Source organism: Chionomys nivalis, chromosome 1, assembly GCF_950005125.1.
Source record: "Chionomys nivalis chromosome 1, mChiNiv1.1, whole genome shotgun sequence".
Classification (NCBI taxonomy): Eukaryota; Metazoa; Chordata; class Mammalia; order Rodentia; family Cricetidae; genus Chionomys; species Chionomys nivalis.
The window spans coordinates 104,032,554-104,056,912 of record NC_080086.1 but is presented as its reverse complement, the minus strand read 5'-3'; the positions used below and the strand labels follow the sequence as shown (position 1 = coordinate 104,056,912).

The window sequence follows — 24,359 nt, the reverse complement described above, 5'->3', positions numbered from 1 at the left end:
CAGCCCTCCAGCTCACTGCATTACACCCTATCTCTCCCTGCATTACAGCCCACCCTGCGGCACACCTCACTCCTACATTACAGCCCTCCAGCTCACTGCATTACACCCTATCTCTCCCTGCATTACAGCCCACCCTGCGGCACACCTCACTCCTACATTACAGCCCTCCAGCTCCCTGCATTACACCCCAACCATCACTGTGTTACACCACCCCTCACTGTGTTACACCCCACCCCTACATCACAGCCCACCCTTCACAGCACCAACTTTCAGATGGTCGTTTAACTTTCTAAAATGACAGTGAACTCAGAAGTTCATTTGCCGAGAGGCAGAGAGAGAGCTAGGACTCTCACCGCATTGTCTTCTCAAAGCCTCCCAAAGGACCCCACGAAATCACCCTCACGGGGCGACCAGGGCCAGCTGGTCTTGAGGGGTAAAGGCTCGGGATCAGGCAGGGAGGTTCCACACTCTCCCAGCAGATGCACTGCCTCCCAGTGCGAGCACACAGGGGCACAAGGCTTGGCTTTTCACAGCTCACTCTGGATGCAGAGCCACGGCTGTGCCCTGGAGAGCTCAGGCTCCAAGGGGAAAGGTCAGATGAGGGTTGCTCTCCGATTCCCTGTGCTTGAGAGGGAAAGGGGTCTCTTGGCTCTCTTAAAAGCCAATTCTTAAGGTTACCTAGGAAATCATTGCTCAGCCGGCCTAATCCCCCAGGTTGCTCTGCATACAGGGCTTCCTTCAAGTCCTTGAGGATTATACAAATGCCCTGAGATTTACATCTCCTTGGGGGTGTGTGTGTGGGGGGGACATTCATTGTTCTCAACCTGCCTGATTCTCCTCATAGGGAATTAGAAAATGCCATTCAGTTCTAAACTCGAATCCCCATGCACATGTACCTAAAACAAATTGATAAAATAAGCTAAGTTTCTATAATACCAATACAGTGGCATATTCAGCCACAGGTATCATATATAATACGTCTGAGAGATGCAGTATGTGTTTGCGACTATGATGTCCTTATAGTACCCACTGAGCATGTGCAGCCTTCATGGAACTTCTTCTCCATGCGGTGCAAGGATTCTGAACCTCGCAGAACCACGTCCTGGTCTGGGAGGCTGAACCAGGCTTAGGTGCACAGCCGATTCCAAGGGTTACATATCTTAGCAAAGAAGGGAAGAAGGTGAGGAGCAGATGCCAGATCCAAATGCTGCCCGCCCCTGCCCTATTCGAGCCATTCTTCCCGGAGCCACTCTGCAGAGACAGCTTTGCTGTCCTTCCACGGGGCAGCTCCTGTTAAACATCTCCTCTCTGTTCGTTCAGACACAGGCTGGCTGAACCTCTGCCCAGAGCACGCATCCTGCTGCTTTTCTCTCAAACCATAATACACAATAAAACCATCCCCGAGTGTCCCTCTCAGATTGTATCTAAATTCTTTTATTAACAAGATAAAGACCCCCAAAGAGAGAACCCCGACTTCCCCCCAGTACCACTGGTGACCATCCACCCCATGCGTGGCAGTCCACTGCCTCTGGCTCACCCTGCTCCCAGGAGCACAGGGAACAGAGGACTGCAGACAGAAGGTATGGGTACAGACTGCAGAGGAGGGTGTTGAGGATGAAGATTCTAAAGAGGGCTTGCCAGAAATGCCAGAAGGGATGAACGGCTCAGAGAGAGTAGGAATCTGGAGAGGGGCAGAGGTGGGCAAACTCACCACGGAGATGCGTGCAGCTGGGAGACCAGAGGGATGACGGGAGTGGAAGCATGGAATGGAGAAGACAAAACCTACACCCTCTCCAGGCAGAGCCTGTCTTACAGAGAAAACACCATTGGAGAAAGCAGCGCAACACTGTATAAGAGAGGAGATGCTGGTTTCCCTCCACAGCGCATATTTTGAGCAGCAAGTAGTGACAGTTTTTAACTGTTGGTTTTGTAGCAAAGGGTATTCCCCAATTACCTAATCCCTCCTCGTTTCCCAGAATCTGACTTAGCCTGCCAGGCGGTGGGTAAAGAACCTGTCTATCCTGGAACAGACAGGGAAGCAGCCCTAGTGTGCCAAGGGAGGGTTCAGGGCCTGGATGGAACCTCTTCTATCTTCTAAGTGATAAATCACTGTGTTGGCGTGAAGACTGCCAGAAGGGAGGAAAACAGACCGCCACTACTCAAGTAAATACGTAATTGACGGGACAGTTTTGGCTACACAAAGATACTCCTCTGAACTAAGGGATTTTTTTTTTTAAAAAAAAAGACTTTTTATAAGGTAGAAGACGTTCTTTAATATAATAAGTCTTATATGTATGAGCATTTGTCTGCATGAATATATGTGTGTGGTGTCCAGAAGGGGGCGTAAGATCCCTGGAACTGGAGTTAAAGATGGCAGTGTGCTACCATGTTAAGATACTAGGAACTGAACCTGGGTCCTCTACAAGGACAGCAAGTGCTCTTAGCCTCTGCGCCATCTCTCCAGCCGCTGAACGAAGGCATAAAAACACAAAACCAAAACCAAAAAACAAAACCTCTAGACTTTCTGATTAAAAAAAAAGGATGAGAAATTTTATAAGTATCTATTTCTCTACAAAGAATGAGAACAGAATAATTTGGTTTTATCCTGAAGTAATTCTCAACTATAGCTGACGCTAGTAGAGAAGGCAGGCTTAAAATAAACATGCACGTTCAGCACGGTCTCATTATCTCGAAAGTGGCTATGGCTGAACTCAAACGATGCTCGTCTATTATTGTCCCAGCAACTACAAGCACCCACTTGCTACCAGGCCCTTACTAACAACCGAGACAAGCCACTATGTCCCTGCACTCAAATCACCTTTACGCAAACAAGACCCATGGAGACCAGACAAGTCCCCCCTGCTCAACACCAAATGCCTGTGGGATGTGAGCCCAGTTAAGGCACGCAGGGTCTGAGTCACCTAATGATTTACGGATTGTCTCGCTCGGAAAGATAGCACCTAATGGGCATCTACAAAGCACCAAGCCTTGTTCTAGGTCCAAGCTTTGACCCCGCTGGAGACACAATGAACAATGCATCCTTGCTGTCTCGGGACTTACTGGAGAGAGACGAACAGATCACAATCAGCCAAGTGCTGCACAGGAAAATGGAGAGGGGTACAGATGAGAGCTAACAAACACCCCAAGGTGACATCTGAATGGCAATGACAACCGAACGATGGCCTAGGGTAAGGACATTCAGAGGACAGAACAAGGTCAGAAGGCAGGACAGGACAGGGCAGAAGGCAGGCTTCTTCAAGGACTATGGCTTTGACCTAACAGACAGAAGGACTGGACCGTTTGTGGTCAAGAGCTGACTTGATTTTCTGTGGAACACTTTGGACTCTGAGTAGGTCGAGTAAAGACCGTCAAGTACGGAAGTGGGGACGAGAAAGCAGGTGATGTGGGGAGGAGAGACGTGGCTCAGACCAGGGCCAGCACAGGCAGACTGCAGTGAATCCTATGTGCGTTCTAAAGCCAGTGGCAATTTGGTGTATTTGAGGCAAGATTTAAGGTCTGATACCACCGAGGTTTCTGACAAGGGTAACTAACTAGAGAGTTGGGGCTGCTGGGAAAGGGACACAGGAACAACAGGTGAGAGGCTGAGTCATTCATGTTGAGTGTGTTTTATGCAAGACACTGACTGGACAATGGGTAGGGATGTGGGGAACAAAGCAGCTGGATATATGGACCAAAGCTCACAAACAGGGCCAGTAAACTGGCTCAGTGAGTAAAGGTGCCTGCCACCAAGCCTAATTACGTTGAGTTCAATCCCCCAGGTCCCACATGGAAGAAGGCAAGAACTGACTCCTGCAATCTGTACTCTTCGACACGCGCATGCACACGTATACACACACCAGACACGCACGTGCACACGCACACACTAACAAAAGGTGATAAAAAATTTAAACTCATAAATCCTGACTGCCGTTGACCGCAGTAGAAGGGGGAGCAGTGACTGACTACAAAGTGGGGAGGACAAAGACCCTGTGTAGATTAAGTGATGTAACATCACTAATATTTTACACAGCACCGGAGACATGGTACATTCTACCAAAAACCAAACCTCTCTCACCGTCACACCGTCACAGCCTCACCTACAAAATCTCTGGGACCGCTTCAAGCATGAGATGTCGAAAGGACACAAGAATCAAACGTTAAGTGCTGTTTCTGAAGACTAAGAGACATACAACTGCACATACACAGTGGTCTCACACACTCACACACACACACACACACACACACACACACACACACTCACACGCCGTTTACCTTCCACAGTTCCCATTGTCTATAGTCAACCATAGTCTGAACATATAAAATAGAGATCTTTGGAAACACTCCCATGTTGTACATTTTATGTCGCTGTGCATAGCATGAAGACATCTTGTGGGTGCCCCTCTGTCCTAGCACGACCACAAATCACTCTTTCTCCAGCCCACCCTGTGGCATCCACTGCCGCCCATCACCCCTCCAGCAGCTGTCTCCGCCTTCAGATCAACTATCACAGCCCCCAGCGTCTGTGCTTGAGAAGCCCTTGACAAGAGCCCTGAGGTGTAAGTGCCATCGTTCAGCTATGCCAAAGGGAAACTAGTTCTTTCTGTGGTGTGTAGACAAACCGTACAAACAGGATTACTACTGCCTGTGGCTTGCGGCGTCCCCTGTGGCTTGGGACACAGCTCCCGTGGATAAAGATAAACGGGAGTTACGGCAGATGCACTAATGAGTGATATTTGGGTACACAGAGTGAGGAGAAGTGCCCCAATCATTTCATCTGGGGTTTGAACAAGCAGAGATGGTTGAAAGCAGAGAGCTGCGTGGAGGAGGGGGCACTGAGGAAGAAATTGCTGAGGAGCCTGGGCTGGCCAGAGCAGCCTGGGCTGGCTTTGCAGACCCAAGGTAAATAGGTCTTTCTGCCATGTTTGATCATGAGAATCAACTCAATCAGCCGCAGCACTCAGGACAACTGAGTCCCCACAGCTCCTGTGGTGACATGACCGGCATTAGCAGTGAGACAGGATGCTTCCTGTAGTCAAATGTAGGTCAAGGGCCGGGAGACACTCCCACAGGAAAAAACCACCAGAACGGGAAGGTGCAAAGTCTCGGGTGGTGGACTATTTCATGTCGCCCTATTTACGCACAGTTACCGGGCACTGTGTGGGGAGGATTATAAAGAACAGCTAGCGGCCTTCATGACTCATTTCGCAGAACATAAAAACATGTCTAAAATTAGACTCTGGACTCAAATAAGGCTACTCAGGATAGAGAGACAGAAACGACAACCACACCTGCAGCTTTTATGCTATGTCCATCTCTGCCTTTGCTTTAAGAACTGGCTCCTACAAAAACCCCTACCAAATGCATCACGCATGCTCAGTAGGCCTCCACAGCCAAGGGGGGGGAGGGAGATACAGGCCAGCTGGCAGGCCATGCCCATTGAGCAGCTGATATTATATGCCTAGCTGTAAGACACAGCCTTGATTTGAATGGGAATTACTCTACATGAACCCTTCTGTGTTTGCCTTGCGGTGGACACCCCGAGCGATTCCTTGGCAAGACAGATCCAATTCCAGTGAGTACGCAGCTCTTGCTCCCTGCCATTTATTTAGTCACAAGAGGCAAAGGGCTTATTGTATTCGCTACACCACAAGTGTCTAGTCCAGTGACTTGAAGAAAGGAGCCAGGATGTCTCCCCTGAGTTATGATCCCACCATAGCTATTCTGCACATGACCTTTTATTTATATCTTTAGGGTGAGGGTATGGGAGTCACATGAGAGGGCAACTCCCAGGAGACGCCCTCTTGTTCTACCCTGGGGTCCTGAGAATCAAGCTCAGGCCTTCAGCCTTGACAGCAAGCACCTTTATCCTCCAAGCCATCTTGCCAAGCGGCACTGCTCTGTATTATTTCTAGTCTCTATCCCAGTTCCTTGCTGTTTGTGTATGATGGTCACTACCCTTGAGCAGATATTCTTTTGACTTTGTTTCATTGTGAGTTGGCTTCTTAAGGTCTCACTGTATTCTAGCTGGCCTGTAACCTGCTGTGTAGACCATGCTGGCCTCAAATCTGTGACCCCCCCCCCCCGCCTCTGTCTCCTAGGTCATTGGGATTACAAACTTGGTCCACCATGCTCAGATTAAGGCAAATACTGCATGAACCTTGAGAAGAATTACTGGATTTGACTATCCTATCTGTAACAAGCATTTCAGAACTTTTTTTTTTTTTTTTTTTTTTTTTTTAACTAAAAAGGCCTTTTAGACATGTGAAAACAGCTTAGGAAGCCTCTTACACCCAAGGCTGCACCCGACAACCAGAACCCAGTGACATCACTTGCTCAAGATAACCAGACATGGTCCTAGACCCCATGATGCCCACTGGACAGTCCATAAACAGAGGCCAGGAGCAATGCTCTGCTCTGCACATCTGGAGAGACCTCCGCCTTGACCTGCCCTCAGGAGAGTCTCCCAGGACCCTGACCTTTGGAACAGAGACGACTGTTAAAGACTGGACCTGACCTTCAGCTAAACTGAGCAGCACAGGTGAGCAGCCTTGGGGAGACACAGGCTCAGGACATAGTTAGGAACTCAGAGTGTGAACTTTGGGTGATGACGTTAAGCATGACAAAATATAACTTTTGTTATATCAACTATAAAATACAACTTTCGTAATATCAACTATGAATACAACTTTTGTTATAGCAACTATAAAACATAACTTTTGTTATATCAACTATAAAACATAACTTTTGTTATATCAACTATAAAACATAACTTTTGTTATACCAACTATAAAACATAACTTTTGTTATTCCAACTGCGTGCATTCCAACTTCTTGCTTACAACACTATCTCTATACAAGCAGGCTGTTTCTCAAGCTTGTACCCCTGAGTAAAGTTTTATGCTGTCTTCACAGGGCCCAGCCCATTTCTTCTTAGACAGATTCCTAGATACTTCACAGTTGCTTTTGAAACAGGATCTTCTTTTTTTCCTGTTACATTTTAAAAGTTATTTCTGATAGGAAGACTAATCATTTTGTGTTTTTCTTGTATCATCTTTTTATAGCTGAGGTGAGACCTCACAACTTCAGAGACTTTCTAACTTTTCTGCAACTAGAAACTTCTAGTGAAAAGACAGTCTTTATCTAAAGAAATCCTGATCCTAACATTATACAGGAACAGACTCTCTCTCTCTCTCTCTCTCTCTCTCTCTCTCTCTCTCTGTCTCTGTCTCTCTCTCTCTCAGACAGACTCAGTCTCTCTCTCACTCTCTCTCTTCCTCGCCCCCTTTCTCTCTCTCCCTTACTCCCCTCTCTCTCCCTTACCCCTCTTTCTCTCTCTCTCTCCCCTGCCTTTCTCTCTTCATTCCCCTAATCCCTTCTCTCTCTCCCTCTCCCCTCCCCCATCTCTCTATGTATCTCAGTTCTCCCATGCCTCAAGCAAGTAAATTTGTCTCATTCAGGAGATTTGCACAATTCCTCAGCAAGGTCCCGGGCCTCCATTCCTGTGCTCTATCTAGACATCGACACTTTGAAGAAAAATGACACTTGTCCTAATCTACCTCACGGGACGGACTTCTCTGTCCCTTTCTGTTATACAATAATCCCTGACACTGTGTCAAGTTATTTCACTGGGAGTGGTTTAATAAAAAGCTGAACGGCCAATAGCAAGGCAGGATTTGGGGGCAGAGAGGACACTGGGAAGAAGGCAGAGTCACCAGGAGAAGCCAAACAGTCATGGAATGAGTTGAACACAAAATAGGATAGAGGAAAAAAAAAAAACATGGTAGAACACAGATCAATAAAAATATGGGCTAATTTAAGTTATAAGAGTCAGTTAGAAACAAGCCTAAGCTATTGGCTGAGCTTTTATAATTAGTAAGAAGAATCCACATCTTTTTTTGTGAGCTGGAGGCCTAAAGAAAAATCTGCTTACACCTAGATGTCCTACACCTGAGGACCCCCACCTCCTGAATGGGGAGCACTGCCCAACAGCTGGCTCTTTTTCTCTTATGGCCACTTTAAAAGATCAACTTCTTTGGCACAGTTGTGCCAGGACAGCTTGCTTCAGTTCGTTCAATTCTGCACCTAATCTCTATCAACTCACCAATAATAGTCAAAGGAGTCCTCCCAAAGGTTAACACTGGGATTATTATAAACAGGTAGTCTTATCTTTAAAATGCTATACTGTTTTTTCTTCCCCTATAAACATTTAAATTATATCAGAATAATTAAAAATTATAAATTTCAACAAAATACTGCTAAAGTCACCTCATAAATAACTTTGAAAAAAAGAATCATTAAGTTCTTCCTAGAAACTGTTCTCTAGCTTGTGGGACCATGTAGTAGTTTGGCTAATGGACTAAAAGCCATGAGCTCTCTCTGATCTGGATCACTAATCCCCACACACAACCAAATCAGAAGGTTCCAGAGCTCCAGTAGGAGGTGGTGCCAAAAGGAACATGGCACAAAGGCCGCCTCCTCAGAGAGCTGTACCGTGAGATTGAACCTTCACGTTAATCTACTGTGATGACACACTTGTTCTGACAAGGCCCTCTGTGTGGCTAGCAGAGAAAGACGTTAAAGAAGAGGCTGGAGAGCAGCAGATGATGGAGAGGAAAAAGATAATGGCTAAGATCAAACTGAAGGAGAACTGTGAGGGACCCGGGAAGCTGAGTCCCACAGTGTCGCAGTGCCAACGTGCACGGTGATAGAATCAATTCAGTTTGGTTATGCTTAAGTGCGAGTGTTTAAAAAAAAAACCTGAGAAACGTTATCTCGAGTGAATATAAATATAGACCAGAGAAACCCATAGCAGGTGTGAGTAGAACAAGACTGGAGGATCCAGGGTCCCCACTGCTTGACACCCCTGGGACCGCACACACAGCCTGGATCCTGGGGCTCCGTAGCTCGGGGTGAAAAGTCACTAGATGACATGTTTAGCTTTGGGTGGCTATTCTAGCAGGGGTCTGCTTTCTACATAATCTGTTAGTTTTACAACTAGCTCCCAACTTCATCCCGCCATGACAACATGTGACCAGGCCCACACTTCCCTCTACTCACAGGGGGCCAAGTGAGTGCTGATTCTGCCCTGCAACTTTTCTTTAAGAATATCTGTTGTTAAAGATGGTGGCTAGCTGGGCAGTGGTGGTGCACGCCTTTAATCCCAGCACTTGGGAGGCAGAGGCAGACAGATCTCTGTGAGTTCAAAGTTAACCTGGTCTACAAGAGCTAGTTCCAGGACAGGCCCCAAAGCTACAGAGAAACCTTGCCTCAGAAAAAAAAAAAAAGAAAGAAAGAAAGGAACAAACAAACAAAAACAACAACAAAAAATGGGTGGCTGGTCTGTCTGTTACCCTCCCATTCCAGGTGTGGATTTCAATCCCACTTGACTCACTTCTTAATCTGATGCCATATCTTTCTTTTCCTCTTCTTTTTTTAAAAGTATATGTCATCTGTTTTGGCTTGGTTTTCTTATTTTGGGACACAACTTGCTTTCCTCTGAGCCCCCCCCCCTTTTTTTTTTTAAATATACTTTACTCTTATTGGGAAGAAAAAGATACTTTATCCTCTAAAATTCTCCCTTGTAATTTTTTCTCAAATAATTTAGTCAATTTCTATTGTTAATTTTTTCTACAGAGATATGATTTTTTTTCTAATTTGCTTATCATTAAATTGGACATTTTATTCATTTTGATACTGCCCAGAGGTTAAAGACTGAAGAAGATACACCCTTTCTTGGACAATGGAGAAAGCCAAGAGGCACTGATGTCAACTGTGAAGTCTTCTGCGACCCACCTGGGCCTCACATGGCAGGACAAGCTTCTTTACAAAGACAGGAGCTGGTTAGCTCAGGGTGAGAGGCTGTGTTTCTCTCCTAACACTCCCTCAGTCTCAGTCTCCTTACAAGAGAATGAAACCTGTCCAGTGCCAAGAAGGAAATAATCCCCTCTGGAGAAACAAAAGCCAGAAGTCATTTCCACTACTCTGTGGTGGGAGGGAGGGAGGGAGGGAGGGAGGGAGGGAGGGAGGGAGGGAGGGAGGGAGAAAGCTAAGTAGCAAGAATATAGCTTGGAGGGGCTGACTATCTTTTTTTTTAAATTTATTTCTTTTTATGTGCATTGGTGTTTTGCCTGCATTTATGTCTGTGTGAGAGTGTCAGATCCCCTGGAACTGGAGTTACAGACAGTTGTAAGCTGCCATGTGGGTTCTGGGAATTGAACCCAGGTCCTCTGGAAGAACAGTCGGCGTTCTTAACCTCTGGGCCATTTCTCCAGATGGGGAGGGGGGGTGGGGGCAGCTGCCTTTCAATGCTTATAAATGCTTGCGGAAGGAAATTCCTATTAGAATTAGAGGCCACTTTGAATACCAAAAACGCCACATGAAGAGACTAACTGCTCTATGTTTAGAAGGTTTACAAGGCAATTGAGAAGCACAGGATCTCTGTGACATCCACGGTATTACACACGTTCAACAGCCCCCGTTGGAGGCGCTAAGTGACACTGCAGTCTGTACTTTTCAAGCACTCTGGTAGAACAGATAGAAGAGGTCACTGAATCAAATTTTCATCTTACCCTGAAAAATCAGCAGAATATTGTCCATAATCAAAGATATAGACTCTAGTAATCTGACACACTGTGAGGTATCCCAAAGCAAACACAAAACAACATCTGTAAAACAAAAATAAGCCGGATTAGTGGAAACGTTCATTCCGTCAAAGGACACATTGTACAGAAACTCACTGATTCACATGGCTCCACAATTAAATAGTATTAAGTCCACCCTACAAATACCTTGATCTAACAGATTATGAAAACTCTCTCCTAACATGTGGATGGTTGATGAAACTGACCACTGCTGCCGTTCAATTTTATTTTGAAAGACAGCCACACATAAGATTACATATGTGAAAGCCATGAACAGAAGCATTGGAAGACATGATTACTGGTGACAGCTTTTTTAATTGATCTGTTATTGCTCCCATAGACCTTACACAATTCTTCACTAGATTTCCCCCATCTCTTCATATGTGTGTGCATGGGTCTGCACGTAGGTGAACACGTGCATGTGTTTGTGTGATTACGGAGACCGGAGGTCAGTGCTGGGAACCATCCTTGATCATCTTCCCACTTTCTTCACTGAGGTACAGTCGCTCAGTCAGATCCAGACCTCACCAGGATGACTAGTCAAGAGCCAGCTTGGCCTGGGGACCCCTGCCTTCAGAGACTGACGCTGTAGGCAAGCTACCACCACGCCACCCCCCACACACATGGGTTCTGAGAGGCTGACCTCTGGCAAATGCTTTCCAGCAGTTTTATTTGATGTTTTAAAATGTGCCCTCAGTAGCCTAAGTTCATACCCTTTAGAGTGAATCGGGGGTGCTCACCCAGAACCAGCTAGAGACTTTACCAGCACAACCAGTTAGTGACTACCCCAAACTCAAGGTGCTCAAGATGGTATTACACAGTATGGAAAATGATCTTATGTATCCATGGAAAAAGAACAGAAGAAATCCAAAAACCACATCCTAGAGAATGTAAGTTCATATAAGACAAGGGCTGCAGTTCAAATTCTCAGGGCATAAACACGTCATTAGTCAACAAGTCAGGAAGGGCAGAGGAAGCTAGGCCTTCCTCATGCGAAGACCATTCTAGATGGATTAAATAGTCAAATACGAAACCATACCAAGTGGGAATTATGGCTAAATATTCAAAAGTAGCTCTCAAACTGGAGGGTTTTCTAAGTATTCAATACAGAAGCAATCAAAGGGGGCAAACACTATCTATTTGACTAAACTAAATCTTAAGTTTCTCACGTACATGATTCAGGTGGCTTTATGAATGACTTCTTTAAAGCTCTGAAAAAGAAAATCTGGGAGAAAGAAAAAAACCAGCTGGGTGTGGTGATGTGCACATTTAATGCCAGCACTCAGGAGCGGAAGCAGGTGAGTCTCTATGAGTTCAAGTCCAGATTGATCTACATTAAACAGAGAGACCCTGTCTCAAAGAAAGAAAAAAGGAGAGCATACTAAATCGAATATTTATTTAATAACGTTATTTCAATCAATGTCAGTGTATTTTGTAACTTAAAGTAGGAGTTTATATAGGAAGGCTAGCAGTATTAATCATCACAATGATGAGTCAAAAAGATACACGGGCATTTGCCAAAACTTCAGCCAAGCCTGGTGGCAGCACTTGGCTGAAGCCTGAAGACTTCAAGTTCAGAGGCCTGCCTCATACTACACAGTAAACTCCACACCAGCTTTGACAATGGGATAAGATACCGTTGTAAAATAAAGTAAAAGTGCCAGGGACATGCACAGCTTGGTGGTAGGGCACATGCTTGCTAGCATGCATGAGGTCCTAGGCTCAGTATGACTTCTGTAAAGGAGGAGGAAAAAAAATCAATAAAGCAAAAAACTCTTAGCAAGCTGAGGGGTAAAAAAATGATGTTTCCTCAGCATTAAAATGTCTGAACACGAGGCTGGGGAGGACTACTTGCCATACCAGCAGACAGACCTAAGATCAGTCCCCAGAACACATGAGAAAGCCCAGCATAGTGGTACAAGCCTGTAACCCCAGCACAGGGGGAGTCAGGACAAGAGGAGCTTTGGAGCTCAGTGGCCAACCAGGGTAGCTGAATTAGAAAGCTCCAGACTGTGAGAAACTATGTCTCAAAAAAAATTAGGCGTTGGGGGCCAACTAGATGGCTCAGGAGGTAAAAGCACTTGGCATGAGGTCTCTAGAATCCACGTAAAGGGGGTAGGAAAACCAGCTCCATAACAGTGTCCTCTGATTTCCACATATGTACTATGGTATGACTCCCTATCATATAACACACACACATGGACATGGACACACAGATAATGATGTAGAGAAGGAAGTCAAGATACTGATCTTTTACTTCCACATGCACAATGTGTGCTTTTGCACACATATATGCACATACAATGTGTACGTACACACACACGCACACATGCAGGCTCTTGTCAGTCCTGAGATAGTAGTAACTCATAAGGGAAGAACAATCAGGAAGCGTGGGGTGGGAAAGAAGAGGACCATGCGTTGGACAGCCTCACTCTACTTATAGTTTAGAAGACTCGGTAACAGTAAATTCTGTTCCTGTTAAATTAATTTCTAAGTTTAGCATCATAATTCCAATCATAATCCTAACAATGCCTTTGGTGGGGGTGAACCAGCTGATCTTCAGGGGCTTCTAGCTAACTAAATAAACACGTGCCAGAGAAGCTCTGCCCCGTTCTAACACATAAAAGAATGTGCTGCAAGGATTTAGAATGTAGCATTGTTTCAAAAATAGATCAAAGGATTACTCAAACAAGGGACAGTTTAAAAAGACTCACTGTCCAACTGTTTATGATAACACTGGCATGTTAAACCAGGGGCAAGATGAATGAAGTTTAGTGAGCCAAAACAATAGCTCTCTTCTGAGATGGCTCCCCAGTGCACTCTAGACACAGGGAACACCAATCAGTAAAATATGAAAAGATATAAATGTAAAAAATAATATGTGGAGTCATACAATAGGATAAAAGAGAACACCTGGAGAGAGGACAATCACATAAGCACAAAACACATCAGACATTTCGGTACAATAAATTACAAAGCATTACATGCTAATGTAACAGAAATCACCTAGTATGCATGCTAGGTTAATGTCCCTAACAGAGAACTTCCAAGCAATAAAAAACAGATGAAGAAATCAAGTGGAAAATAAGAATGATAAGGAGCGGATTATGTAAGAAAAATGTAACCATCATTTATTTGGAAAAATAAACGAGATTCAGTCAAGCAGCTGTCAGAGACAACTTGGAAACTCACAGCAGGCTGAAGACTGTGTTCAACACAGACAGGCACAGGCTAAAGAGGGTAATACTCGGGCTGGACAGCACAGACACAGTCTAAAGAGGGTAATACTCAGGCTGGACAACACAGACAGACACAGTCTAACAAGAGTAATACTCAGGCTGGACAGGGGACTCGGCTCTCACACTTTCGTTTTTAGCATCTTTGTCTGCCTACGTATCAGTCAGTCTATCTATTGTCTTTCTATTGCATGGGGGGGGTGCATGCCATTGTGGATATTATAGGATGTACCCCAGTTTCTTCCTTTTTACTCAAATCCGGGGTTCATGTGTGCTAGCTGAGCATTCAACCAACCGAGCTACACCACAGTCTGAGGAATGGAAGCTTTAGAGTCTCTTAAGTGCATAATTTTGCAGCATACATTACCATATATCAAATATATGCCATTATACTAAGAATGCAAAGAATGCATGTTCCATAGTTTTTGAACTGACAATTCCATGTTCTTATTTCACCTAATACGTTAAGGACAAAGTTGTGGGATATACCCTGCAAAGGTCTGCAGTACAATTGTGGAAATACTATACAATGATACACTTCTGTACAATTCCACCCAACTCTACATTCAGAGATTTCAATTCCTAGCTTACCAGGGTGGAAGAATTTGTGGGACAGAAACTGATAAGTAAGATAAATCTGGTCATTAAAACCAAGATTATCAACTCTAGCCTCTAGAAAAAAAATCTCATTCAATGTCTGGTTTTATAACCATATTTTGGCCACACCCTGCTCATTTGAGTATTACAATGGCTGCTCTCGTCTTACAGCAGCCATTGAAGCCTAAAATAATTATTACTGTCTCATCCTGTTAAAGGAACTTTTGCTGACCCTAATTAAGGACTAAACTGTGGGTGGAGATAGTAATAATTCACATTAAGTTTTAATTAAAAGTAACAGGATGTCAGTCATTGTGAGGAATGACATCACCACCACTACTTCATTAGCATATACGTCAGTCAACACTCACTTTAGAATGACATTAGCACATCATTAACACGAGCAGCTGCTTTACTGATCTAGATGATAATTCAGCACCTACCTGTAGGCACCACAGCAGGCCTGCAACCACAGGTTAGCTATAAAAACTGTGGTACTAATCAATGAAAGCATTCCATGGGAACTATGAATTTACAAGCAAGTGGACTGGCCATTCGCTGTTTGTATATTATATACTACACACCCGCTCGATTCATACAATTTAGAATAAGCAAAGATGGCACTGCCTACCAGACCGATTGCAGCTCCCGATCCAGACACCAAAATCCACAGGGGGTCAGGTCCCTTATGTAAAATGCCACAGGGGTTGCACAGAAGGTACACTCCCCTGTGCACTTTAACCACCCCGGGACGGGTGATTTACAGTGGCTAACGCAAGGTAAGAGACTATAAATGGCTGTGAGCAGGGAACAACCAGTATGTGTATGTTCAACACACACGCCACGTTTTCCTAAAGTTTTTCTGGACACAGTGTTCACCGCACAGATGTGGAAGCCACAGAGGGAAGGCTGACTGCCTGATATACACTTGTTCTCCAGAAAACTAGTTAGTCGTGAGACACGGCTGACACTTCCTGATGACTCACATTGCTGGACTCCTGGAATGTGGTTAGTGCAAGCTGAACTCACTATGACGATAAAACACACCCAGATTTTGGGTCTGGAAAGGCAAAAACTGAATAACTTGTTAGCCTATTTATTGATTGTACTTTCACAAGTTATCATTGGGTATATTAGGGGAGAAGAAATGCATTCTCCAGGTTAGTTATATGCTTGTTTTTAAACTGACTCCTGGAGAGTTTAGAAGTACACCCACAGGTTTCTTTCTACTAATGAACTGTGTTATGTCTTCCCAGAAAAAAGAGGCTGTGGGGCTGAGCAGGCTGTGTGGCTTTTCTCTGTTCCTGCATATGGGTCTGGCGACAGCTGCAGGCGTTGCCTTACATGTTCGGGGCAACACACAAGCTAGGAACAAGCTTGAGCCTCTGTTTCCCTGACACCACACAGGCTCTGGGCAGACCCACTCTGGAAAAAGATCCTAGGTGCCGAGTTTCTTTTCTGGTACATGCCACCGAGTTAGCTCCTCAAATGCCCAGTTGTGGGCAGCAGTACTGGGGAAAGTCTTTGATTTTTTTCAAGTTCACACATCAGCAGGGAAAGCAGGCATGTAAACCGGTGTGCACATCATCACGTTTTAAGTGATTTGGTCTGTGTATGAGCACCACTGAATATCTCCAAAGAAGAATCCAGATGAAAATAAAACTCAAACTAGATTCCAGTCACAGCCCTGTGGCACTGCCTGTGTGGTCTCCCAAGCGTGGATTTGTCACTCCAGGCTGGTACCTGGGGGCTTTAGCCGTTTCAACTCCATCATGGAGCTCTCGTCTTCCTACAAGTGGTTGACTTGTGAGCAGCCAACAGTACTTGGAAATGTCAATGAAAGATGACAGAGGATTTGGAGGCTTGACCTCTTCCCACAGGTGTGACATCTGCCTCTGCTGCTGCTGGGACACCTGAAAGGGCAGCAGCCAATTCTTGCTCACAGGAGGAGTCAACCTGGACACAGTCAACATGCTGAGGTGGTGAGGATGAGATGAAATAGAACGTGGGGTCCGACACTCCGAAGACGGCAGTGCTGAACCAGCCAAATGAACGGCCCTGCCGGGGGCTTCAGCTTTGAGAGCTAATACTTTCTATTCCGTTCACACCCCTGTGTCCTTGAGTTGGGCTTTCTGTTTTTGGCAACCAACAGCATCCTGGCTCTCAGGATCCGTACCGCCAAAATGAAGTGAAGGGGATGGTGAGCTGGTTCGGTCATTAAAACACCTGTGGTGGCTTGAATTTGATAGATGCTCAGAACCCAGGTAAAAGCCTAGCAGGGTGGCATGCATCTGTAACTCCAGCGCTGAGGAGGCAGAGGCAGAAGTGTCCTGAAGATCACCGGTCAGCTAGCCTAGTTGAATTAGCAACCTCCAGGTGCAGTGAGAGGCCAGGCCTCAAAACATAAAGGCGGAGAGTGATTGAGGAAGGCCCGTGGCCTGGCTAGTTTTATATCAACTTGGCACAAGCTCGAGTCATCTGAGAGGAGGGAGCCTCAATTGAGAAAACACCTCCATGAGATCCAGCTAGGGCATTTTCTTAATTAGGGATTGATAGAGAAGGGTGCAGCCCATGGTGGGTGGTACCATCCCTGGACAGTTGGTCCTGGGTTCTATAAGAAAGGAGGCTGAGCAAGCCACGGGGAGCAAGCCAGTAAGCAGCACCCCTCCATGGCTTCTGCCATCACTTCCTGCCTCAGGGTTCCTACAGTGCTTGAGTTCCTGTCCTGACTTCCTTCAGTGAAGATATGTCAAATAAACCCTTTCCTCCCCAACTTGTTTTGGATTGTAGAGTTTTGTTGCAGCACAGAAACCCTGAAGCAGCACCTAGCATCAATCACCGGCCTCCATAAGCACACGCATGCACACCCCTCCCACCACGCACACACAACAGGTCAGTAGCTTATGAAGCGTGCAAGAACAGAATGTTTTCTTACGACATTCCAAACGTCTATTCATCATAAGTAGAAACCGTTGAAGGGGAAAACAAGGTAGTGAGGGACGATGAGAATGAATGAACCGGCAAAGCGGAGGGAACTGGCAGAGAATCTCAAGTGAAGAAAGCAAGTTACTGTCATCACAGGACTGGAAATCGTGGGGGAATAATAATGATAATAATAATAATAATTATTATTATTATTATTATTATTATTATTATTATGATAGCAGGTGGATCTCTGTGAGTTTGAGGACAGCCTGATCTACAAGAGCTAGTTCCAGGACAGGCGCCCCAAAGTTACAGAGAAACCCTGTCTGGAGGGGGGGGACCACAACAACCTCCCAAAATGTGAAATCCAAGTTGATTTTTCTCAAGCATTTGTTACAGTAATGGAAAGCTGATGGGCTCCATGTAATTACTACCTTTTCCATACTGAATCATTTAAAAGGGACACAAAGCAGGTCACAGAAAAAAAATTAAATTAAATTGCAAAACAGATTTTATCAAAATTTTAAAGTTCTCGCCTACTAGTAGTCATCACTAAGAAGTAGGAAGGCAGGTCAGAGAATGTAAGAAAATATTCACAATGTATGTATCTGGCAAAGAGCTGCTATCTAAAATGCAAAAAGAATGAACGGTAACAAAAACAACAGTGGGAAGCCTTGGCTAGAATAACTCTCCAAAGTTATATAACTAGTCAATTAGCAGAAGAAAACGTGGCTGGCACCAGTAATTATCAGAAGAATAGAAATCAAAGCTACAGAGAAATATCGTAAGACAACCTTCAGCAGACCAGAGGGAAGGAGCTCCCTCAGACTCTGGGACCAGAGTACAAATGGAACACTCACTTTGAGAAAGCTGGGCAAGTTCTTTCTCTCCATTCTTTTTTAACCTCTGGCAATTTCTTACATAATTAAAATACTTTAATTCCGTGCCCTAGCAGTTCCTCTTCTAGGTATTTACACAAAAATACAGAAACACATCCACAAAAACTTGTGTAAGAATGTTTTACAAGTTTGAATCCCAATAGCTCAAATTTTGAAACAGTCTGTAAGTCCATTAAGAGATGAAATAATGCATAATTGTGGTATGTTCATATCACAAAATGCTAGCCAGAACAAAAGGGAATCATCTCTTTTTTTTCCTTAGTTATAAAATATATTTATGTGTGCATGCTTGCAGGCATACATGTGCAGGTCAGAGGGCCATTTGTGGTGGTTTATTCTCTCCTTCCATCATCTGTTCTAAAAGGGGAAGAAACATTCTATCCCGTAGGGAAAACTCATGAAGCTCTAAAAGGAAACTCAGTAACTTCAGGAAGTTCCTGAAACTAGCCAGATCCACTGAAGAAGCAATAAGGACTGGTGAGAGGCAAACTCAAGACAGTGCTGGGTAGGTTTGGGTAATGGAGCTGTCTCTGAGTCACTTCCTCTCCTCTAAGTATAACCCCAATAAACCTCATTGGTTCACCAAACTGGACTTGGGCAGATCTGTCACTGATTCCCTACCTGAGACAGGCAGACATCTGTTCATGTCTCCCCAAGAATAGTGTCACACAAAAGTGTATGGAGCAGTTTATATGACACTCTAGAGCGGTCAGAATTGCTCTGAGGGATGGAAAATGGATTACTGGTTTCAAGGGACAAGCGGACTGACTGCAGAGGGGCATGATGGGGCCTTTTGTTTTGTTTTGTGTTGCTTCTCGAGACAGGGTTTCTCTGTTTAACAGTCCTGGGTGTCCTAGAACTCACTCTGTAGACCAGGCTGGCCGTGAGCTCACAGAGATCCACCTGCGTCTGTCTCCCAAGTGCTGGGATTAAAGGTATGTGCCACCGCAGTCAGCTATGATGGTGATCTTTCTGGCAAAGGGAAAATGTCCTTTGTCTAATGATTGCCAGTTAAAGAGATCCATACATGCACCCACATTCCTCGAATAGGTAACTCGTTTTTGGTAAATTACATCTCAATAAAGCTGTTTAAAATGACTTGGAAATACTAAAACTTTATTGGGTCCCTCTACAGACCTTCTTCCCTCGCTTCGGGCCTAAGGGTCCAATTTGCTTCCCTTCTCTGTGTCCACTTCCTTCCAAGAGAAGTTTAAGAGGCCTGGGATCTTAAATACCCACTCTATAGACAATGTCCACTTTCTGCCTCTAGCCGGGACATGTACTAGGCATCCAAACTCAAGCCAACAGACTCCTCTACATCTCAGCTTAGCTGTGTAACTAACACCTGAAACACGGCACCAAGCAGGCCATCGTTTCCAATGCTCTGCTCCAAATGAGGGGGTGGTTTTGTGTGTGAGTGCATGCGTGTGTGCGCACATGTATGCATGCGCGCGCGTGCCAGGGCTGGGATGAAACCAGGCCTTGTGAGTACATGAGCAAACGCTCTCCCACTGAGTTTCGTCTCCAGCCCCCGAAGTCACTACAACTACTCCATTTTCATGCTTTAAATCTCTGCACCTCACATCATTCGTGCCTGTATACAATGCTATCTTCCAATCACACCCTGGCACACACTCCAGCCTCAAGCCACAGGACCTGACTAGTCTCTCTTCCTCATTCTCGCCTTTCTGATCTCTTGTTCCCACAGTAAGGGCTGTGCTCAGAAGCTCAACCTAACAGCTTTTCCCAACACTTTAGACCTTTCAGATTTCTTTAAGAATGACCCATGAGCTATATATATTTAAAAAATAAGTATTTACATGGATTTCATTTTTTATTCCAATCAAGGAACACACAACTGCTATTTTTCAGAGTTGCTGGGGGGAGGAACACACACATAATAAGTGTTGGATTTAAAGGAGTCATGTGCCCACTGCTACAAGAAACAGTACTGCCCACCTTTGTAACCATCTAAGCTGGAAACTCAGTAAACTTAGGGGCTAGAGAAGAAAAAGGACTTGGTGGCCACCTCACAGTCAGTTACTAGAGCTAAGTAAGGTCTCGGTGGTGGCTATAGCAAGCCATTGCTATTACTACTGCAGTGGCTGTTAATATTTTTGAGGCAGGGCTCCCTCAATGAAGCTTAGGTTGGCTCGGAACTCATTCACCATGTAGCCCAGGCTGGTCTTCAACTCAGGTTGATCTTTCTGCCTCAGTCTCCCAAGTACTGGGTGGGATTACAGGTGTGGGCGGCCATTCTCAGGATGAAATGGGTAAGACAGAAAGAGATGGCTCAGAGGTTAAGAGCATTGCCTGCTCTTCCAAAGGTCCTGAGTTCAACTCCCAGCAACCACATGGTGGCTCACAACCATTTGTAATGAGGTCTGGTGACCTCTTCAGGCCTGCAGTCATACACACAGACAGAATATTGTATACATAATAAATAAAATATATATTTAAAAAAAGAAAAGAAATGGGTAAGACAGTGATGGAAGAGGGAAATGATGTCTATGTGTTACTTTTATGGTTAATAAAGAAACTGCCTTGGCCTTTGATAGGACAGAAAATTAGGTAGGTGGAGTAGACAGAACAGAATGCTGGGAAGAAGGCTGTGAGGCAGACGCCATGCCTCTCCTATCCAGGCAGTCGCCATAGGTCTCCTATCCAAGATGGATGTAGGTTAAGAATATTTCCGGTAAGCCACCACCTCGTGGTGCTACACAGATTATTAGAAATGGGTTAATCAAGATGTGAGAGTTAGCCAGTAAGAGGATAGAGCTAATGGGCCAAGCAGTGTTTAAAAGAATACAGTTTCCGTGTAATTATTTTGGGTAAAGCTAGCCGTGCATGAGCCGGGCGGCGGGAAGCGGCCCGCTGCTCCAGACAACAAGACAGGAGGTTTACAAGACCTTCGAGAGAAGCCCGGATTCCTATTCTACCACATGCTGTCTCTCAGGCAGATCCCTGAACTCCAGCCTCTGCAGAAGGCTGCGTTGGGCAGCATCAGGCAGCGTAGAGTAGTTCAGTTTTCAGTCAGTGCCATTCTGCGTTAATTGGTTCCATTTTGCCTTAAAGATAATTGTGATCTTGTTGAACTCCTTCTTGCTGACAGCTTCCTCTCCCTCTGTTCATCAGAGCTGCCCCGTGCAAATAGCGCGGGCTATGGAAGCAAAACTTGGTTTAGACTGCAGGTGGCTGAAAAAAGCCCTCCAGACAAGGCCAGGTTTGTTCAAGTTGGCATCTCTCAAGCCTAGCCCTCCCCTCCTGGCACACACTGGAACATTATAGATACAGACTAGTTTAAACAGACACCTCTAAAGTAACGCTTCAAACTTGCACCTCAAGGCCAGCCCTCAGAATCTGTCTGAAGCGTCTAGGAGCCGTCATCCATTACTATTTTTAGGATACACTGCTTCAAACTAAATAAGACTGAAATTCACGCAACCTGGCAAGCTCTTCTACTTCAGTCCGTTGACTTGTTTTGAGAGCCAGACTTCCTATGTTGCTTAAATGCCACCTGGACTTGAGTGATTCTCCTGCCTCAGCATCTCAAGTAGCTGGAACTATACACACACGCCTTGGAACTGCCTATCCATTTAAATAGCAGGACACATCCCCAAGCTACAAATGAACAAAGCAAGTACTGGTGATGCTATGCAGGGGAGGGCACAGAAATAATGTGGGGACACCGAGTTTAACCCCAAAGACAGTACAACTGCTCGCAAAGTACTCAGATAATTGACAGCATATTAAAAGCAGACTTTGAGGGCTGGAGAGATGGCTCCACAGTAAAGGCCACTAGTTGCTCTTGCAAAGAACTGTGGTTTGGATCCCAGTGCCAACACAGAGGTTCACGAGCATCCTTAACTCCAGTTCCAGGGGATCCAATGCCCTCTTCTGACTTCTGCAGGCATTAAGCACATGGGCGGTGCACAGACACATGCAAGACACTCACACATAACATAAAATGAATAAATCTAAAAAGATTTTGCTAATAAGTAGCAACAGGAATTATAAAACATTATTAACTAAGCTGACAACTTGCTAACATACTAAATATGCACTACGTAAAAATTTTTAACCTAACACATGCTAGAAACAAATGCAACTAGATGGACCCAAGGAAACAAGCCATGAACTGTTGGGGACTGCAGACCCTCAGACCCTGAATTTCCTGTGACCCCTTGCCTGCCGGAGTAAACAACTTGTTTTCCTGTGTTTGCAGCTCCTCTGAGCATGAGACCCTCAGAAGTTCCTGATGGCAGGGGAGTGGTTTTGCAGCTGAAAAATCCCGAGAGCTAGGGCATGGCCATTAGTCAAGGAGAGCCCTATATAAGCTGCCCTGGAACACAATAAAGTTGACATTCTTGTTTCAAGGATGACCCGTCTCTCTCTCTCTCTCTCTCTCTCTCTCTCTCTCTCTCTCTCTCTCTCTGTGTGTGTGTGTGTGTGTGTGTGTGTGTGTGTGTGTGTGTTTCAATCTCCAGTCCCTTGCCTGATCTGCAAACCATCCCATGGTGCAGGCGCCACAATGAACATTCCATGCCTGGGTCCATTTCAAGATAGGATCTGAAGTCTAATAAGGCCAGAGGTCTAGAAAGACACTTGCTTTAAAATAACCCCTGTTTCCTTCTTAAAGACTTTATACTTAGTCAAGTCTGTCCACTTTACTAAGTGATTATGTGCAAGGCAATGTGAAGAACTATTTTTCTGGATGATGGTGTCTGAAAATGTGGCCTGAGCACGCATGCTGTGATTCTAAAGAGCCTGTGTCTTCTGCATTTTTGTCTGTGCTTGTATAAAAGAGTGTGCAAGTCACATGGTCCATAGTGACAGATTCAGGCTGCGCCTATGGCTGGGGCTCACTCGCAGGGGAGGGATTCTGCTCTGAGGGTCAACAGCCCATTTCACCTTAGTGTTCAAACCCATATACCAGAATCAACCGCCTAGCTCCTCTGGGGCACCAGCATCTGCAAGCAGATTCAGCTTTCTGGATACTTCCAGGCCTCCTTCCCGTGGGTCTGCACCTTTGTCCTGACACCTTTCAAGCAGTTTCAGAAGAAAACACAGTGATTTGTGTTTACTCTCCTAGGCTTCCCCAGAAATCTGCTTTGAAAACCGCTATCACCGTATCAAACTTCTAAAATCTTTCCAATAACTTCTTGGATGCTGTTCTAACAATGCACTTACGCACCTAGCAAAACTGTAAGAAGTGTTTCTTACTGTTTATGTGGTGGACAGTAGCCCTCCGAAGCGCATCTCTGCGACAGGGCTCTCAGTGACTATGTATTGCAGCTCACCAACATGTGAATGGACCCTCCAGGTGTGTGGCCCCTCGGCGCCACATCCACACTTACTTAGGTAAATAACAGGCATTCTTATTTGAAGTTGGCGTTCCTCAGTTTGCCTTAGAGTTGGTCGGTTGAGAGTGTCCTCCTAATACAACACACACACACTTGTCTTTTACAGGGGAATGAGGAAGACGTGGGAGAAAGGATGCCCTCCCTGCAATCGAGTCAGACGCCCACTGCTGAAGCAGCATAATGGGTGGGCACTGGGGGTCTCTACATCTAAGAGTTGGAAGTTAAAAAAAAAAACCCAAGCTAAACACAAGTCAAGGTTTAAAATCTAGTGTCTCATGCTAACGTTAGAGACAAGAGATGTGAAGGTCATGGAGGACAGACCCCTCCCTCCCCTCGTCAGCACCCTGTAAAGCCGGGAGCTGAGACTGTGGGTAGGACTTTAGTTCTAAGCAAAGAAGTGAACATGAGGCAAGCTCTTGCCCCGGGGGAGACACGGCATTGTCCGAAGTCAGGACTGCTACCTAGCTGGAAGCTTCTGATAAAGCATAGAAATACACTACTGTCCCTTCCCTTAAGAGTGACTCCACATGGCTTATCATCAATCACCGTCAGTTCCGTTTTAGGGACTTGAAGGAACAAAATAAAGCTTACTTAAAACTGTGGGTTGGTCCAATGGTCCCTCTGGTCACTGTCACCCCTTGAGAATGTTTTCCCCTGTATTGGTCCCTCTGGCCATAGTCTTCTGTCACCCCTTGAAAA

The 24,359-nt window shown here is 45.2% G+C and overlaps 1 protein-coding gene across 5 annotated transcripts in view; it reads right to left on the bottom strand.

Moving 5' to 3' along the window:
* The window catches only part of Mboat2 (membrane bound O-acyltransferase domain containing 2), a 131,487-nt gene that overhangs the window by 31,366 nt on the left and 75,762 nt on the right, over positions 1–24,359 (bottom strand). For 2 of the 5 annotated variants that reach the window (XM_057780842.1, XM_057780860.1), the window contains one exon: positions 10,569–10,664. The exons of 2 other annotated variants lie outside the window; for them this stretch is intronic. In XM_057780842.1, coding sequence (XP_057636825.1) covers positions 10,569–10,664 — 96 coding nt within the window. Of the gene's footprint in view, positions 1–1,711; positions 1,766–10,568; positions 10,665–24,359 lie in introns of those variants that run through there. One more of the 5 variants, XM_057780868.1, reaches the window with a different exon arrangement.